The following is an 18,054-nucleotide window of genomic DNA, read 5'->3' as shown; positions in this document are numbered from 1 at the left end:
AATATCATTTTAATACTAGTCATTAATATAGACTGAAGTAATTAAAGCGGGTCATGTTTGCATGTTTGGAATTGGAACAGCTGAAATCAATAATATATCAGTATTCTGATATTAACCTGCGGGCCGCATTAAGTGAAAGTGGGGGCCACATGTGGCCCCCGGGCCGCCAGTTGCCCATGTATGATCTACAGTATGTGCTACGGTGCCCAAATCATTCAGCTATTGGGTCTCCCCAGATACTCCAGATCAGCCTTTTAACTATTTCTCTCTGTTGTTTATTTTATTTTGCTTTGTTGTAAAGCGACTTTGGGTACTAAGACAAGCGCTATATAAATCTGATGTATTATTATTATTGTTATTACTATGACTCCCCAGTGTTAATTTAACTCTGGCAGTGTACGAATGTAGGGTCCATTGGGTTACCTAATATAATACTGAGGATTTTACTGTGTAGAGGGAAGCCATCAATTATGCAGAAATTACCCAGTAATATATTAGTATTATAGATGTAATAACTAGTTATTGTTCCATGTTGACTGGCTACATCTGGTGTAACTATTTATTTACAATTTATTAACATTATGAAAAAGCCAATTGATGACTAGGAGCTTAATTCACAGTTTGCAGATATTTCTTCCATTTGCATTTATCCTTTTGTCCTGAACCTGAATCCAACGTTTTTGTCGTCAGCTACAGTATAACCCCTAGGGAATATACAGCAGCTGACCAGTCCGTCCAGACTCATCACTCACCCAGGCTGGGATTTATCATACAATATAACTTACAGCCATATTGTTCCAGTCATTTATGAGTAATTAATAATGGCTTTAGTAATATAATGGTTTACCACGAGAGGAGAGGGGGAAGAATGAAGGAGTGACTGAAAGGCAGTGGTGGAAGAAATACTCACATTTTGTACTTCAGTAAAAGTACCAATATCACAATGTAGAAATACTTTATTACAAATAAAAAAAACAAAATTTACTTGAGTAAAAGTACAAAATGATTCAATCATTAAAATATACCTAAGTACTGAAAGTAAAAGTACTCATTTTGCAGAATGTTCCATTTCACAAGTGTCCCAATGTATAAAAATGCTTTGAAAATAGCAGATCTACAAGCTCACATCGTGTCGCAAAGCGACGCGTTGTGATAATGCATGTTTTCTTTGTTTTTTAATAATAATCAAAATCTACAAAGTAACTAGTAACTAAAGGTTTCAAATAATTGTAGTGGCGTAAAAGGTACAATATTTGCCTCTGAGATGTAGTGGAGTAGAAGTAAAAGTATAAAAAATGAGAAACACTCCAGTAAAGTACAGTACTTTACTTTACACCACTGCTGAGAGGGAGCGAGACAGGAGAATCCATAAAGAAAAAGCTTTTCACCACAGGGTTCTGAAGCATGTGACAGCATTGTGAATGAGACAGTGAGAGAGAGAGAGAATGTGGGGCATAGAGGGAGAAACAATGGATAGGAGCAGTGCTTAATTTGCAAATGATTAGGTGCCGGTCTGCCGGAGCTCATGAACCCGACGACGTCACGGTTTTAAACACTACTCATTCACTAACTTTTTGTCAGGCACAAAGTCACAGAACACAGACAGATACGCTCTGCGCCCGGCTCGGTTAAAGGAGTAGTTCACCCAGAAAAGGTCTTATCTTTTATCAATTACACACCTCATGAAGACTCGAATTCATGGGGATTTATTTTTGTTTCTGTCGCATTCCTAAGCCAATAATTCACTCAATTGAGTCTCCTACTGAGTCTCCTACTGAGAAAATAAGATTTTTGGGGCGGTGTAGCCGCCCCCTATAAGTGAGTTTTGGACACCGACCAAAACATTTGTGTACCCCCTAACCCTTCCATTGTTAATGCAAATCGATACTTTTTTCATATCAGCCAATCACATTACAGCTAGTGTCATCACCACTAACTGTAATGTGATTGGCTGACTTTGCAAATTCAGGACTGTGATTGGCTAGCGAAACACATGACACATGTGCAGCCCTATGAATAGCAGTATGGACTTTAAAAAAAGTCATTTATCCTTTTTTTAAAGTGAGTCATGTTGTGATGACCACACACCGCCCACTTCACACTGGGTGTGATTTTTAGCGGCGCTGGCGCCGCTCTATACATAGTATAGAGCGGTCCTGCTCTATACCTGGCTTTTCCGTCAACGTTCTGATTGGTCAGGTCTGTCAACGTTCTGATTGGTCAGGCCCGCCAAGGTTCTGATTGGTCAGGTCCGTCAACGTCCTGATTGGTCAGGCCCGTCGAGGTTCTGATTGGTCAGGTCCGTCAACGTTCTGATTGGTCAGGCCCGTCGAGGTTCTGATTGGTCAGGTCCGTCAACGTTCTGATTGGTCAGGCCCGTCAACGTTCTGATTGGTCAGGCCCGTCAAGGTTCTGATTGGTCAGGCCCGTCAAGGTTCTGATTGGTCAGGTCCGTCAAGGTTCTGATTTGTCAGGCAAGGGGACTATTCATGACATCACTATGATGTCATGAATATAGAATTAGATGTCTATATAAACAATGACTAAATAAACAATGAGTAATATCTAGAAATATTTAGTAATTTCATTTTATTATTCATTTGGCTAAAGTCTCCTTCTAGGTAAGTTTTTAGCGGCGCTAGCCGATAGAGCGGATCCTACTCTATACCTGACTTTGTCCGTGTTCACCGTCAACGTTCTGATTGGTCAGACCCGTCAACGATCTGATTGGTCAGACCCATCAACGCTCTGATTGGTCAGACCCGTCAACGCTCTGATTGGTCAGACCCGTCAACGCTCTGATTGGTTAGACCCGTCAACAAAGTGATTGGTCAAGCTTCACGTGACACATGGCTATAAACACATTATAAACACATGTCGATGACAAAATGTATCAAAGGCGCCGCTACCTTCACACAGGGTGTGATTTTTATTTAACAACACAGACAGACTACTAGAGAGAGAGATGCACATCAGCGCAACCTTTCGCTGTCAAACTTGGAGAGAAGAGAACAACGTTTACCTGATCACTCGACAAATCACTCTCGTGACTCTCTCTCTCTCTCTCTCTCTCTCTCTCTCTCTCTCTCTCTCTCTCATGGCTTCTGTGCTTACTTTTTACTTCTGAGGGTCCCCATCTCAAAATATTTTGAGATGGTGGTCCGCGGCCAAATACATATCATTTTGGCGGTCCTTGACATGGAAAAAGTTGGAGCACCACTGATATAGCAACCAAACAACAAAAAACTGTTACTTTTCAGGATTCAAATTCAAAACTAGCTCAAATAGCCGACCGAAAAGCTCGAGCTTGTTTGTGTGACGCTGTAGTATGATCAAGTAGGGCGTTAATTTACAGAAAAGAATAAAAAGTACAAAAATCACACCCAGTGTGAAGTGGGCGGTGTGGTCATCACAGTGGTCATCACAGTGATGGAAGCTCACTTGATTTTTTTTTTTTTTTAAGTGCATAGTCCTATTTATAGGTTATTAATTTCATCACGTGTCTCGCTAGCCAATCACAGTGCTGAATAGAGTCAGCCAATAGAGTCAGCCAATCACAGTACAGCTAGGGGTGTACTAATGTAGGGGTGTACTAATGTATGAGCCAATCGCAGTACAGCGAAGGGTGTACTAATGAGGTGTCCCAACCCCACTTATAGGGGCGGCTACACCGCCCAAAAATATGAAGATGAGAGGTTTCTGCCCGACAGCAATGATATACTGTATACATAAAGCCATAATGCCTGTGTGACTGCATGTATGTCATCAAGACTCACTGACATGGCGACAAATATTCTCTCTTCTCCTCCTTTCTCCTACCCTCCCCTCCCTCCCCTCCACTCCATCCCCTCCTCTCCCCTCCATCTCTTCCCCTCCATCTCCTCCCTGTTGTCATGGTGTAGAACGGGAACCCTCAGAACCCGTACTGTACCGGTATAGATGGAGTGATGGAAGCCTACTATCAGAGTCTGAAGTCTGTTCACCTCTACGGACCCACCAACTTCTCCCCCGTTATCAACCATGTGGCCAGGTAACGCACGCACATGTATTCCTTGTTTGCTTTTAACCCATTAGCACATGTTTTCCTCATCAAGGGAACCAATCATTTTGGAGGTGACTGTATTTCACACACACACACACACACACACACACACACACACACACACACACACACACACACACGCGCACACACGCACTTTGACAGAGGAAATCCCGCAAAATGGTGTGGGAGCGTTAATGAACGGAGCAACAACCTTATTCATGCACGATAAGATGTCATCTTAACCCATTCAAACCGGGAAACATCGGTGTCATTTTAACCACTTTAACCATTATTTTCTACTTTGGCTATTCAAAACTAGCAGATATACAAGCTCATAGCGCGTCACTTTGTGCCTCGCTATGAGCTTGTAGATCTGCTATCTTGCTTGGATCTCATTATATGCGCTTCTTTATAATTGGATTGGGATTGTTAAAGGGATATTTCACTTTCAAACATGTTTGGGGTAATTTTAACGTCTATTCAGGCTTCTGTTTCACCCCAGACAGTTTTTAAGTTGCATGATTTCAGTATGTACATATTTGATATTCATTTTATTAGACACACCCCCTTCCTATAAACCCATTGTAACTTCAAACTCAATTTTAGCCATGTTACACTCATTGAAAACACACGTCCTTGGTTCTGTTGACTGATATTGTCCATCTAATGCGTGAGGGGTCCGTGTTTTTTCAATTACATTTTTCTTTATTTTTTCTTATTTCTTTTATCTAACTCATTCAGTGCCAGACTTATTTCTGTCTGTGTTTGCCCAGTGCCAGAGATTTTAGTTTTTTATACATTTTCAACTGGTCACAAAAAATGTATATACCATTATGATCACTTGTCTGACTGTTTGTAAACACACCGGTTTCCTTTGGGAAAAAAACACGTCAAACACGTCAATGGCACTGAATGAGTACTTTTTTTTTTTCGTTTTACCCCCCAAAAAAAATTAGAAATATGAAAAGGGTAATTGAAAAAACACGGCCCCCTCACACATTAGAAGGATTATGTCAGTCACCAGAACCAAGGACGGGTGTTTTCGATGAGCCTTGGACCTGGACTTGACACCACATCGTTGCCACAAAAAGGGGTTTGGGGGATTTGTGGGGTGTGTCTGCACTTGGTATGCAAAAGCAGACGAGCTGTGCAATTGCCACCAAACTTGGCACAAAAATCGTTCATGGGTCTGGCCTTAGAATCATCTAATCGTGGTACGTCCAGTCTTCTCAGAAATTGTAGAATACATAATTATTAAAAAAAACAATTGCCCCATATTTTGGCCACTATAGGGCATCAGAGCAATTTAGATTTTAGAAAGAGTTGTCCCATCTCTCTTTACGCCATCGGCCCACAAACGTAGCGTTTCTGACACCTCATTGACACGGCTCTTGTATTTCAATGGTTCTGGAATTACAGTGCTGCTATTTATTGTGATCATCTCCGACGTGCTTTGACATGTTTTGTCTAATTTCTGGCAACAGACAGTGCGTGCTATTTAATGAATTAATTGCCATCTGGTTGTGTTTGTTGTAGCTTAACATGTTTATATAGCGTCTCTGTGGGTGGAAACGTCATTATGTCCGAAGCTGTTACTTTTCAGGATTCAAAGAAAAAAGAAAAAAGAAAAAGTTGCACATCTACAAGCTTGAAACTTTTGATACTTTTGTGTGATGCTGTACGTTTGAAATAAGTATGAAATAAAGTTATTATGGAGATAAGCGGTGTCTGGCCAGGAGCGACGATATTTCTATGTGTAATGACATTTATTTTCTGACCGTCGTGTCGTGAATCATCAATAAGATTTTGTATTACTATTATTTACTTTTTTGTTCCGTCTGTTGATTTATTGGTGGTTTTATGTTATTTGTATGTTCTGCATATATTTGAAAACCAAGGGATTTTTACTCTGTATCACCTTGCATTTTGTCATGATTCTCCGATAAATCCTATTTTGACCAAAATACTAATAACATATTCCATCTCAATATGTATAATTACTGTATGTGAGGTGCCAAAAATTACACCTCAGTCAGATGCCTCAGAAGTGTGTGATGCGTGCATGTGTGTGTGTGTGTCTGTCTGTGTGTGTGCGTGTGTCTTTGTGTGTGTGTGATGTAATACAGCTGAGATGGCGTGAAAGAAAATGTCCTTATTTTCTCAGTTATAATTACACGGATTGTGCGCACGCACGCGCGCACGCACACACGCACACACACACGCACACACGCACACACACACCACACTCACTTTACCTTGCACATCGCTCACTGTCCCAATTTCTTCATCTCAATGAGTTTTTCTTTTTTGAATCAGTCTTTTTATCAGAGATTTTTGCATTATACACAAAACAACAAAACAGAGTAGCATACTCCAACACCCACCCACCCCCCAGACCCATAAAAAACACACCAAGGACAAGAAGAGCAAAACATACATGTGTAGATAGAATACAGTACGTGAATGGCATGAAAGTTTCATATCTCAGAGCGATTATATAATTACTGTGTGTGTGTGTGTGTGTGTGTGTGTGTGTGTGTGTGTGTGTGTGTAGGTATGCAGCATCGGTGAAGGATGGCTCCCAGTACTTCGTTCTGCTCATCATCACAGATGGAGTCATCTCAGACATGGCCCAGACCAAGGAATCTATCGTCAATGTAAGAACGTCCAGTACACGGCACCACTTCAATTGCACATAGTGTCCTGTTTGTCATATTCACAGAGATAAATCAATCAATCAATCATTAATCAATCAATCATTAAAGTGTGTGTCAATTTTGGAAAACCAATAATGACATGCCTAAAACAGGGCCGCCAGGTTAAAACATTGTTTTTCTTCCCAATGCCATCATTTTTTCACCTTAAACTGACGATCTTTGGAGAGCCGCGGAAGCCACGTTGTAAACACAGAAGTAAACAAAGAGTGTCTGGGGGGGGTGGGGGAGGGTCTCCTCTATCCACCGGAGCAATTTCTTTTTTACCGCAATCGGTCATTTTGTTGCTATCACCCGTTGAATATGTCTTGTTTTCACCAAAAAAGAAGAAATCCAAGCAAGATGTGTTTTTCTACAAATCCTAGTAGTAGGAGTAACACTCTATACATACGTTTTTCAGAAACCAGTTGGGATTTAGAAGACATTTGTAGACGCGTTCCTGGATTGAATGGGTTAAGAGTCTGGGTTACTCATCTAGATAATGAAGTTGGCTGAGCTGCCTTTATCGATTAAGAAGACACACTGGGAAGATGGAAAACATACTGCCTTATTATTGAAGGCAAGAATGCATCAATGTCGGTCCCTTCAGGAGTTGGTATGAAATGAAATGCTGCCTGCTCACGGAACATCATTACATTACATTACATTACAGTCATTTAGTAAGTCGCTTTTATCCAAAGCGACTTACAATAAGTGCAATCAACATAGGTAGGGAACGAAAACTACTAATCACCAAAGGTTATAAGTGCATTTTCTGCAAAAACAAGCAACCAAGAGTATACCTAGCGCTAAGGTAAAAGTGCAATATATCAGCTACCTATATCAACATCCTTCTCAAGATGTAAATGAAGTACATAATGTTAAACTTATAGATGAAAAGAACATTTAACTTTAATTATACAATGAACTTCTTCTCCCCTCCCCTCCCTCCAGGCATCATGTCTTCCCATGTCCATCATCATTGTTGGGGTTGGACCTGCAGAATTTGATGGTAAGACAAGTCCTACATGGCCAACACATAACCACACACACACACACACACACACACACACACACACACACACACACACACACACGCACACGCACACGCACACACAAGCCTGCACACTAGTGAAACCTATTTGGGGTCTTTACGAGTTCCATTAACACTCTACCAACAAACATCAAAAAGTGTGACTCCTTACCCTCCTTCAAACCCCCCATAAAATAGTACCTGTCTGCAATTTGTAACTGGTCCTAGAAAAGTCCTTTAAGCTTAAAGGGATAGTTCACCCCCAAAATGACTTTTTTTCTATCGATTAGTCACCCCATGGAGACTTGAATTCATGGATATTTTTTTTGTTTTTGTCGCATTCCTAAGCCAATAATTTGTAGTACCGGAGTCTCCTTTGTGTCTCCTACCAGAACCGCTGCCTACCGGTCCGCTGGTCATCAAAGTATTGTCTTAGGAATGCGACAAAAACAAAAAAATATCTGTGAATTCAAGTCTCCATGGGGTGACTAATCAATAGAAAAAAAAAATGTTTACTGTACATATACGTTCATCGCTACTACTACTAATAATAATAATACATTTTATTTGTATTGCACTTTACATTTGAAACGAGCCTCAAAGTGCTACAGTAATACATAATAAAACAAGATAAAGATACTAGTGTTGAGGACGTCCTGTTTATTATTGTATATTAGTGTATGTCTTTAAATGTCTCGATTAATTGAATATACACAGGACCACAATGGAAACAAGCAGTGGTGGAAAACGTACTCAAATGTTTTACTTAAGTAAAAGTACCAATACTGCAATATAAAAATACTCTGTTACAAGTAAAAGTCCAAAATTAAAAATTTACTTGAGTAAAAGTACAAAAGTATTGGCGTCAAAATGCACTTAAAGTACCAAAAGTAAAAGTACTAAATATTTGAAAATAGCCGATCTACAAGCTCACAACGCGTCGCGATGCGACGCGTTGTGAGCTTGTAGATCTGCTATTTTCAAATAGCCTATGTATAAAATAGGGCTAAAGTGGTTAATGTATGCTTCATTATATCATAGTTTATATCTGAAAAGTAACTAGTAACTAAAGTTTTCAAATAATTGTAGTGAAGTAAAAGTACAATATTTGCCTCTGAGATGTAGTGGTGTAGAAGTAAAAGTATTGGGAATTGGAAATACTCAAGTAAAGTACAAATACCTCAAAATTGTACTTAAGTACAATACTTAAGTAAATGTACTTAGTTACTTTCCACCACTGACAGGACCACAATGGAAACAATCCCCTAGGGCTTTTTGTGTTATAGTAATCATTGTAATATCGTACCACTGTACTATTACTGCAACTGTTAATTAAGTATTCCATCAATCAATCAGTCAATCAATCAATCAATCAAAGTCTTGTATTTAGCTGTCACCTGTCCTCTCCTCCTCAGCCATGATCGAACTAGACGGCGACGAAGTGAGAATCTCCTCCAGAGGCCGATATGCAGAGAGAGACATCGTACAGGTAAACGCTCTACTCATCCTACTCATCGTGTTGACGCCTACGATTTAGTGTAATTCAGGGGTCTTCAGCAGGGGGGTCCATGACCCCTCGGGGGTCCTCAGAGCTACTACAGGGGGGCCGCCAAATCTTTGTGTGATTGGATTGTTTTTTTTGTTTTTTGTTGTTACATTAAAGGGATAGTTCACAAAGAGTCTCCTTAGTGTCTCCTACCAGAACTGCTGCCAGTCATCAAATTATTGGCTTAGGAAAGCGACAAAAACAAAAAAATATCCATGAATTCAAGTCTCCATGGGGTGAGTAATTGATAGAGAAGAAGTCATTTTGGGGGTGAACTATCCCTTCATTTATAATGAGGGTTGAGGGTTTTGAGTAAAAACAGGACTTCAGGCCAGATCTTTAACTCACTGCTGCTCTGGTCAAGGCAAGCCATAAATACTTGCCTTCAAGATAGGGTGACCACCCGTCCCGAAATTCGCGTGACAGTCCCCGAAAATCAAAGATATGAAAAAAAAAAAAAAGATTTTCTTTTGTTTTGATAATAAATCGGTAAAATCAGGAAAAAATAAGAATTAAATAACATAACCCTAACCTAACCCTAATCCTAACCCTAAAACTGAAAAAAAAGAAACCAAAAACTGGAAAACAACGAACCCAATCCGCCCAGAACCGCAAAAAAAATCTCCCGCGAAACAGGTTCATCTGTCCCTCAATGGACCGGTTTGAAGGTGGTCACCCTACTTCAAGACAAGATGTATATATTTTGGAGAGAGATACACTTTGAGCTCATTTAAATGTTTATACGACCTACAGTACAAATCAGGATTCTTTGACACTTAAAAAAAAAAGATTTCTTGTGGTCCTCCCTTCTCTTCCCCTCTTCTCCTTTTCTGTTCTCGTCCTCGCCCTCTCATCCTTCTCACTCCTTTCTCCTCTCCTCTCCTCTCCTCTCCTCTCCTCTCCTCTCCTCTCCTCTCCTCTCCTCTCCTCTCCAGTTCGTCCCATTCAGAGACTACATCGACCGGACGGGGAACCACATCCTCAGCATGGCTCGGCTGGCCAAGGACGTCCTGGCCGAGATCCCTGACCAGTTCCTGTCGTACATGAGGACCCGCGGGATCAAGCCGTCCCCCGCACCCCCTCCCTACAGCCCTCCCAGCCAGCCTCTCCAGACCCAGATCTGAGATATAGGGAGGAGGAGAGAGAGAGAGGAGAGGAGAAAAGAGGAGGAGAGGGGTATAGTAGCCAAACAAGTGACTTGCAAAATACTTCACATTTTACTCTCCTGAGCCCTGAGCCCCTGAGTTGTTGTTGGGCGTGAGAAGTTGCACAAAAAAGGGTGTTGGGTTTTCTCTCTCTCTCTCTCCCTCTCTCTCTCTCTCTCTCTCTCTCTCTCGCTCTGTGTCGTTGTGTTAGAAGGTGTAACAAACGACAAAGCAAACGATTCATCTCCGAGGCTGGCCAGGAAGTTAACGAGAGCCTGTTTACTTCCAACGTCAGGCGTTACTAACGTGGTGTGTTTTTAAAGGGGGGGGGGGGGTAATGTAGGGTGTCTGATGTGCTCTCTGAGGGAAGGATGGATGCAAGGAAGGAAGGGAGGAAGGAAGGGAGAGAGAGAATGAAGTTGAAGGCGTTTATCACTCCTGAGAAGGTATCAAGAGAACATCTCTGGACCAACAAGGGACCTCTTTGATTCTTGTAAATAGCTGGACATAATTATGTAACACCTCTTTCTCACTCTCATTCATTGTCTCTCCTTTTCTCTCTCTCTCTCTCTCTCTCTCTCTCTCTCTCTCTCTCTCTCTCTCTCTCTCTCTCTCTCTCTCTCTCTCTCTCTCTCTCTCTCTCTCTCTCTCTCTCTCTCTCCAACTTGCTCAGTGTTTACAGTGCACCATAACAACTTTTACTGTTGATATACAGTACGGCTTGTATTAACATTGTTGGGAATATCCTCTCTCCCTCTCTTCTCTCTGGCATGCCAGCCACGTAGCAGCAGTACAGTAGCCCCAACTTGCTGTACCGTACCGTACCGTACTGTACCGTACTGCATTCTAGTGTGTGTACCTTTGCATGAGTGTGGTGTCAGTCATGTGCATGCATAGTGACTCTGCTGTACCTCTGCCTGTCTGTGAGAGTGACTGTCTGTCTGTCTGTCTGTCTGTCTGTCTGTCTGCACTGCTCTCAGGCCCAGGGGGGGTGTCGACCCCCCTGTCTCTCTTCCCCGTTGAAGTTTCACAGCAAAATCCTGTAAGTGTAAAAATGGTCCCTTCGAGTCACATTTTTACATTTCCTTTACACTTAGGATGTTACTGTGTCTTCACTCCTCTCATCCTCACACTGTTCTCGCTCTCGCTCTCTCATATTCTCTAAACCCATTAAGACTTGAGGCCCGATTCTAAAAATGTCTTCTTAATCCTAACAGTTTTCTGAAAAACTTATGTTGCTATATCAGTGGTGCTCAAAGATTTTTATGTCAAGGACCCCTGAAATGATATGTATTTTGAAAAAATATTTAGTTCTAAGGACCCTCAGAAGCAAAGATTTTAGTTAAAAATGCTTGCTTTAAAAATATATATATTCAAAGATTTGCACAGATTTTAACAATAAAAAAAATAGCAGATCTACAAGCTCGTAGTGTGGCACAAAGTGACGCTTTATGAGCTTGTATATCTGCAATTTTTGTATAGCCAAAGTATACAATAATGCTTTTTAGCTGAAGTCTAAAATGACACAGATCTCTCTCTCCTTGAGGGGGTTCCAGGGGGTCCCCAGCTAAATGGTTCATATAGGAACCAAATGGACCCTTAAAAGTATACATCTCTCTCTCTCTCTCTCTCTCTCTCTCTCTCTCTCTCTCTCTCTCTCTCTCTCTCTCTCTCTCTCTCTCTCTCTCTCTCTCTCTCTCTCTCTCTCTCTCTCTCTCTCTCTCTCTCTCTCTCTCTCTCTCTCTCTCAACTGCCTTGGCAATAGAATGCCTAAACAGACACACGTCCATGGGGTTTTTTCGTTTATTGTGTGAAGAAACAAACAACACATCCATGCCCACACTGTAAAGAGAGTGTTATTTGAACTCTGTGTGAAAACAAATTCACCCGTTTAATGGATGCTGGGGGATTCAGTGTATGTTTTAAAGAGCTATCAAACACAAGCGGTTTGAGCTTCAAAAGCCCAGTGGTCAAAAATGCATCTTTTTTTGGCTTTGTCCTTCTAGTATTTAGTCATTTGAGTTGATTTCATTCTAGTTGTTGGCTTTTCTATTTTTTTAAAACTTTTTTAAATGTATTTTATTAATTAAACCTAGCTTTGTTATAGTTTTTTATACCTACGTGATTCAGTAATACTGTGTGTTATTATGTGGCAATCAAAATGTGAATTAATGTGACATCTGTCAAACTTTCATAACCACCCCGTATCCATCCCTGTTCTGAGGCAAATATTTGGCAAAAATACAAGCCCTGACTGAGCTTGTAGATCTGCTATGTTTTGCCGGAGATTTGAAGTAGAGGGACTCCGGTCAGTGAAGTTATACCGGTTTTAAGTGGTTAAGCCTGATTTATACTTGTCATACATTAAGCCTGATTTATACTTGTCAGACAAAGCCTGTACAAACATCTTAAAGCTGCTCTATGTAACTTTCCTCTTCTACCCTGGATTTGAACCCATTTCCTGCAGAAGTGCTGACATTTTGTGTTACCGTTGAGCTAATTGAGCCGGCCTGCTTGCTCAGGGGATAAATTGAATCTTGACCATCCTGTGTCTAGGTGAGACATGACCTTTGACACGATCTAAATGTCTCAATAGAAGAGCAGGGAGACAAAATACAACCACCCCAATTATATAAGTTATATTGTATTAACATACTCCACCATACAGATTGGACAAAATAGTATTTTATTCATAAAAAAAAAAGTTACATAGTGCCGCTTTAACTGTTGAATGAAGAATGAAAGAATGGTGTTTTTGTTTGTTTGCGTTTCGTCTACAATGTTGGTTTAAATTGAATCTTGGAACCTTGTTTTTTTTTGTAACGGATGACAATGTAACCTCTGTGGTGGTGAATAGACGAGGGTGTGGGGCTATTTCTGGATGTTCCACTTTCGGCTGCTATGAGTGTACGAGCCGTGGCTTACATCTCTGGTCAAGTCCTGGGATTGAAGCACATATCGTTGCTGTCGGGGCAGAAACCTCCTATCTCCATATTTTAACTTTCACTTTAACTCATTCACTGCCAGTGTGCAGCCAGTGCCAGCTTTTTTGAGCATTTTTACTAACCTTTCAAGAGTAAATCGCCAGTAAATATCCCACTATATTTTGTTTTTAATTATTATTATTTCAAAAGATTTTCAGAACATTCCCCCTCTAAAAACACACTATTTTTCATGACTTAAAAACAAATTCAATCATATGTTTTTGTTTTTATAATTTCAGGAACCAGAATAAATTCATGAATTTGAAAAAAAACAAAAAAACAACTAGTAGTGAAAATAGCCAATCTACAAGCTCACAACGCATCACATTGCGACGTGTTCTGACGTTGTAGATTGACTATTTTCAGTATTTTTGGGCAGGTTCTCAATGTGGGGTTCAGAGACCCGCAGGGGTCCTTGAGGGGCCTCCAGGGGGGCCAGGTGTCCTTGAGGGGCCTCCAGGGGGACCCCAGCTAAATGATTGATAGTCAATCTTCACCATCATTCCATATACAAGTAAATACAACTAGAAAACATAGAATAATGTCTATTTTGATCAGTTTCACTGTTACCTACACAGGACATAGACGGTAAAGGAATTCTGGACCAAATGACGGACCATATCGGACTTAATCTTGTCTAACAGTAAAAATGTGGTTAGAACGAATGCTGTAACAGAATCTTGTTTTTTGTTTTTGTTTTATGTGCAGAACCCAAGATATCATTATCTGAAGATTTGCTTCTCCTTCTCCTTGTTTAACTTATAACTGAAAAAGGCTGTATCTCGCTTCCTAAGCACTTTTTTTTAAAAATCGCACTGGCCAGAAATAGCCAGAAATAATTCTGGCACTCAGTGAGTTAAAGGAACAATAATTTAAAAACGTTGAGTCGTGAATTTGCGTAAAGTAGATAATCCGGATCTAGTCCACGCCCTCACTAATCGGTACAGAGTCTAAATCATCAAAAATGTCTACCGGTTTCGATATTGGCATATTACATATTATATTATGTAGAAGGATAGTCAAACATTTTACAGATTTTGCGATTAAAAAACATGATTGAGTTTAAAAGAAAATGTTAAATGTGAATGAAATTATATTAATAAATGACCTTATAATTATTTTATATAATTAATAATGATTCTAATGCTGAACTCTGTAATTAATGGGAAGTGTGTATATATGTTGATACAGCATTTGCGGGGGAGCAATGTTTTTATCAGAATAGAGATGTATTTAAATGTTGTGAGGACAGTTACTACCCAAAAGGATTTAATTGACATCAACAACATCATGGAAGGGCACCATTTCAGCATTGGGGTGACGTTTTAGTGGGTCATTTATACTCTGTCGTACCACGTGTCCCATGCTGAAAATAGCCGATCTACAAGCTTGTAGAGCTGCAAACACTGTTGTACAACAAAGTATAGATAAGGCTTCACTGTTTTATGGTTGAATGGGATTATGTTGATTTTGTCAAAGTGAGTCATGCTTCATGTCTTCATCTGCATATGGTAAACTTTTAATTTGAACTATACTGTATCGTCTGCATACAGTGAAACTTCAATTGAACTGTCCAGTATCGTCTGCATACAGTGAAACTTCATTTGAACTACTGTATCATTTGCATACAGTAGACATTCAATTGAACTGTATTGTATTTTAAAATTAACACTTGCCTGCATACAGTGAACCTTCATTTGAATTGTGCTGTGTATTGCTGGATACAAGCTACATTTTAATGTGTTCACTTAACCTCCCTGTGCAAACCTGCATCATGTTTGTTACACACTGATCAGTTAGTCATCTCATCCATCACTTGATCATATGTTGTCACCTAGAACCCGTTCATCTCCTGATCTCTGATGTCTTACTACAGATGTTACAGCTCCTGTCTTAATTTTTTTTAATATACAATTAGAAATTCATTGCCTTGTTTGAATTTAACCTGCAGTATTTGGTTTATGTTGCAAATGAATGCTCCCTAATTGAGTGCCCTCATGCAAGTCTTTTATGTAGATATTCTGAAATGCAGACTTTGGTGTACAAAATATTAGGACCTGCCTTCGTCTTAGGGAATCACCAACCCCCCCCCCCCCCCCCCCTTTGGTCCAATCTATCCATAGGCCTTCCTCAGTGTCATTCACGTTGAGGAAGCGGTCCGCGTTAATCCTAGTCTTTTGAATGAAATTCCATTTAGTTTTAGTCATCTGAAATGTTTTAGTTATAGTCTAGTTTTAGTTGACTAAATACCATAAGATTTTAGTCAACTAAATCTACAGTTGATTTAGTGACTAAAATGTATTTTGACGTGCTGTGATGGCATAATGCCTGATGTTAGGCCTGTCAAAAAAAATCGATTCATGAATAAATCGCGATTCTTAATGCCACGATTTTAAAAATCGATTCAAAATATTAAAATCGATTTTTTTAATTTTTTTAAGAAATCTTTTTTTTTTTTTTTTTTTTTAATTTTTTTTTTACATTTAAAAAAATAAAATAAAATCGCAATAAATCGCAGAATCGAATATCAATTAATCGCAGAATCGCAATTTTAATCGAATCGGCACCCTAGAAAATCGCAATAAATCGCAGAATCGCAATTTTAATCGAATCGGCACCCTAGAAAATCGCAATAAATCGCAGAATCGAATCGAATATCAATTAATCGCAGAATCGCAATTTTAATCGAATCGGCACCCTAGGAATCGATTTTGAATCGAATCGTGAGGTAAGTGAATCATGACACCCCTACCTGATGTAGATCTTGTAGCGTTGTAGATCTGCTATCTTCAGAGCGCAACACCCGAGCACAACCAAACATAGAATGAATCTTAGTTCTACTGGATCTCTTTTCCACTAGTCCCTCCCTAACATTTTAGTCGTTTTATTTGTTGACGAAATTGTCAATATATTTAGTCTCAGTTTTAGTCATCATAGCTTAGTTTTTATTTAGTTTTCGTCAGTGAAAAAAGGTAGTCGACAAACATTTTTCGTCATAGATTTAGTCGACGTAATTAACACTGCTTCAAACTGATCCCATGACCATGATGATCCTAGTGGAGCTGAAAGGCGACAGCTAGAAAAAGATGGATTCCTGGACTCTGTTGCTCAAGAGCAAATGAAGGTGAATTCCTAATGTTTTTGTACACTCAGTCAGTCTATGAATGAGAATGATTTGCCATGTGTCTCATATTTATTTAGATGGGAGAGGGATACATTAATTCACTGTTTAGTCAGTGAGAAACAATAGACTGTGCCATCCTTTCCATCAAATCTAAACCACAGCCAAGGCGTGTGTGCGTGTGTGTGTGTGTGTGTGCGTGCGTGCGTGCGTGTGTGTGCGTGTGCGTGTGCGTGTGCGTGTGTGTGTGTGTGTGTGTGTGTGTGTGTGTGTGTGTGTGTGTGTGTGTGTGTGTGTGCGTGTGCGTGCGTATTACTTTCCCACATGGGGACCACATGTGTCCTCTCAAGGATAGTAAAAACCAAATGTGACTTATCGGAAAGGTTCAGTTTGGGCTTAGGATTAGGCATTCAGGGGATACATTTAGTGGTTATATTTAAGGTCAGAGGTTAAAAATGCCCCCCAAAAATGGGGGAAATTATATTTTGAATTAAAAATTGTTTTTTTTACGTCCCCACGTGGATAGTAATACAATACTGTCTTTATAGACCAATATGACTGGGCTGTTTTTTAGTCTGTGAAATGACTGTTTCCGTTATAAACATACCGGAGTATGTTTATAACGGTGTGTGTACGTACAGTAGGTGTTATTTTGACACGTGGCGTACATGCTGTCAGTATGTGCGTGTGTGTGTGTGCATGCGCGTGCGTGCGTGGGTGCCAACAATACAACCTTTTTATGGGAGTGTTTTAACAGACTGTGTGGTTTATGGAACACATAAAGATCTGTGTTTACTGAAGCTATCCAAATAATTAATATATTGTTATGCTCGTTCATATATTCTTACAAATGTGCACTATGTTTGCATGTACTGTACAGTTTTACATGGGATGGACCCGGTCCTTTTTGTTAAAGAATAAAAATAAAATAAAAAAAGTGTTTTGAAATATATTAAAATTGTATATGGAGATTTAACTTGTACGACATGGCCTTAAATCTTTCACTAACTTTTTTTTCGGACTTGTGTGATGCCTTTCTTCTAATTGACAAATTGTTTTAAAGAAATGTATTGTTCTCTATTTTGTGTTGGGTGTTTCTATTGCTTTCTAGTGTATGATTTTCTTTGCACAAGTTAATTTATTGGAGAAAAACTAAAAACCTATCTTGTAACTTTTTTTGAACCCGTGGTTAATCAGAGAAAGCATGACTGAAGTTCTGATTGTCTGGTAATCTATATAATAGATAACTATTTCTGTATCAAAACTACATTTTTAAATAAATATTCTTACTCAACATGACTTAAGATGTGAAATACTTATTTGGATGTACGTATAGGCTTTATGTTTCTCTTCTCTTCCCCATTATCTTATCTGAACGTATTATAGCTACAATCCACAACTTGAATAAAATGTTGACGCTGAGTCGGCTCAAGCGGACTTCGCAATATTCCGCCCGGCGACTCGCTCGTCTAAGCTCGCTAGGCGGTGCC

The 18,054-nt window shown here is 39.7% G+C and overlaps 1 protein-coding gene across 3 annotated transcripts in view; it reads left to right on the top strand.

The window, feature by feature from the left end:
• The window catches only part of LOC311039669 (copine-8), a gene marked incomplete at its 5' end in the record, with an annotated part of 124,824 nt that extends 112,793 nt beyond the window's left edge, over positions 1-12,031 (top strand). For 2 of the 3 annotated variants that reach the window (XM_084049618.1, XM_084049620.1), the window contains 5 exons: positions 3,903-4,030; positions 6,597-6,699; positions 7,690-7,747; positions 9,184-9,257; positions 10,250-12,031. In XM_084049618.1, the coding sequence (XP_083905744.1) occupies positions 3,903-4,030; positions 6,597-6,699; positions 7,690-7,747; positions 9,184-9,257; positions 10,250-10,438 (552 nt within the window). In that variant the 3' untranslated portion in view covers positions 10,439-12,031. The remainder of the gene's footprint in view (positions 1-3,902; positions 4,031-6,596; positions 6,700-7,689; positions 7,748-9,183; positions 9,258-10,249) is intronic. The other variant, XM_084049619.1, reaches the window with a different exon arrangement.
• Between the last annotated feature and the right edge of the window lie 6,023 nt (positions 12,032-18,054).

This window comes from Gymnoscopelus microlampas (assembly GCF_963454915.1).
Source record: "Gymnoscopelus microlampas genome assembly, chromosome: 23".
Classification (NCBI taxonomy): Eukaryota; Metazoa; Chordata; class Actinopteri; order Myctophiformes; family Myctophidae; genus Gymnoscopelus; species Gymnoscopelus microlampas.
Note: the sequence above shows the minus strand (reverse complement) of the source record. Positions and strands in the feature narration are given on the sequence as shown.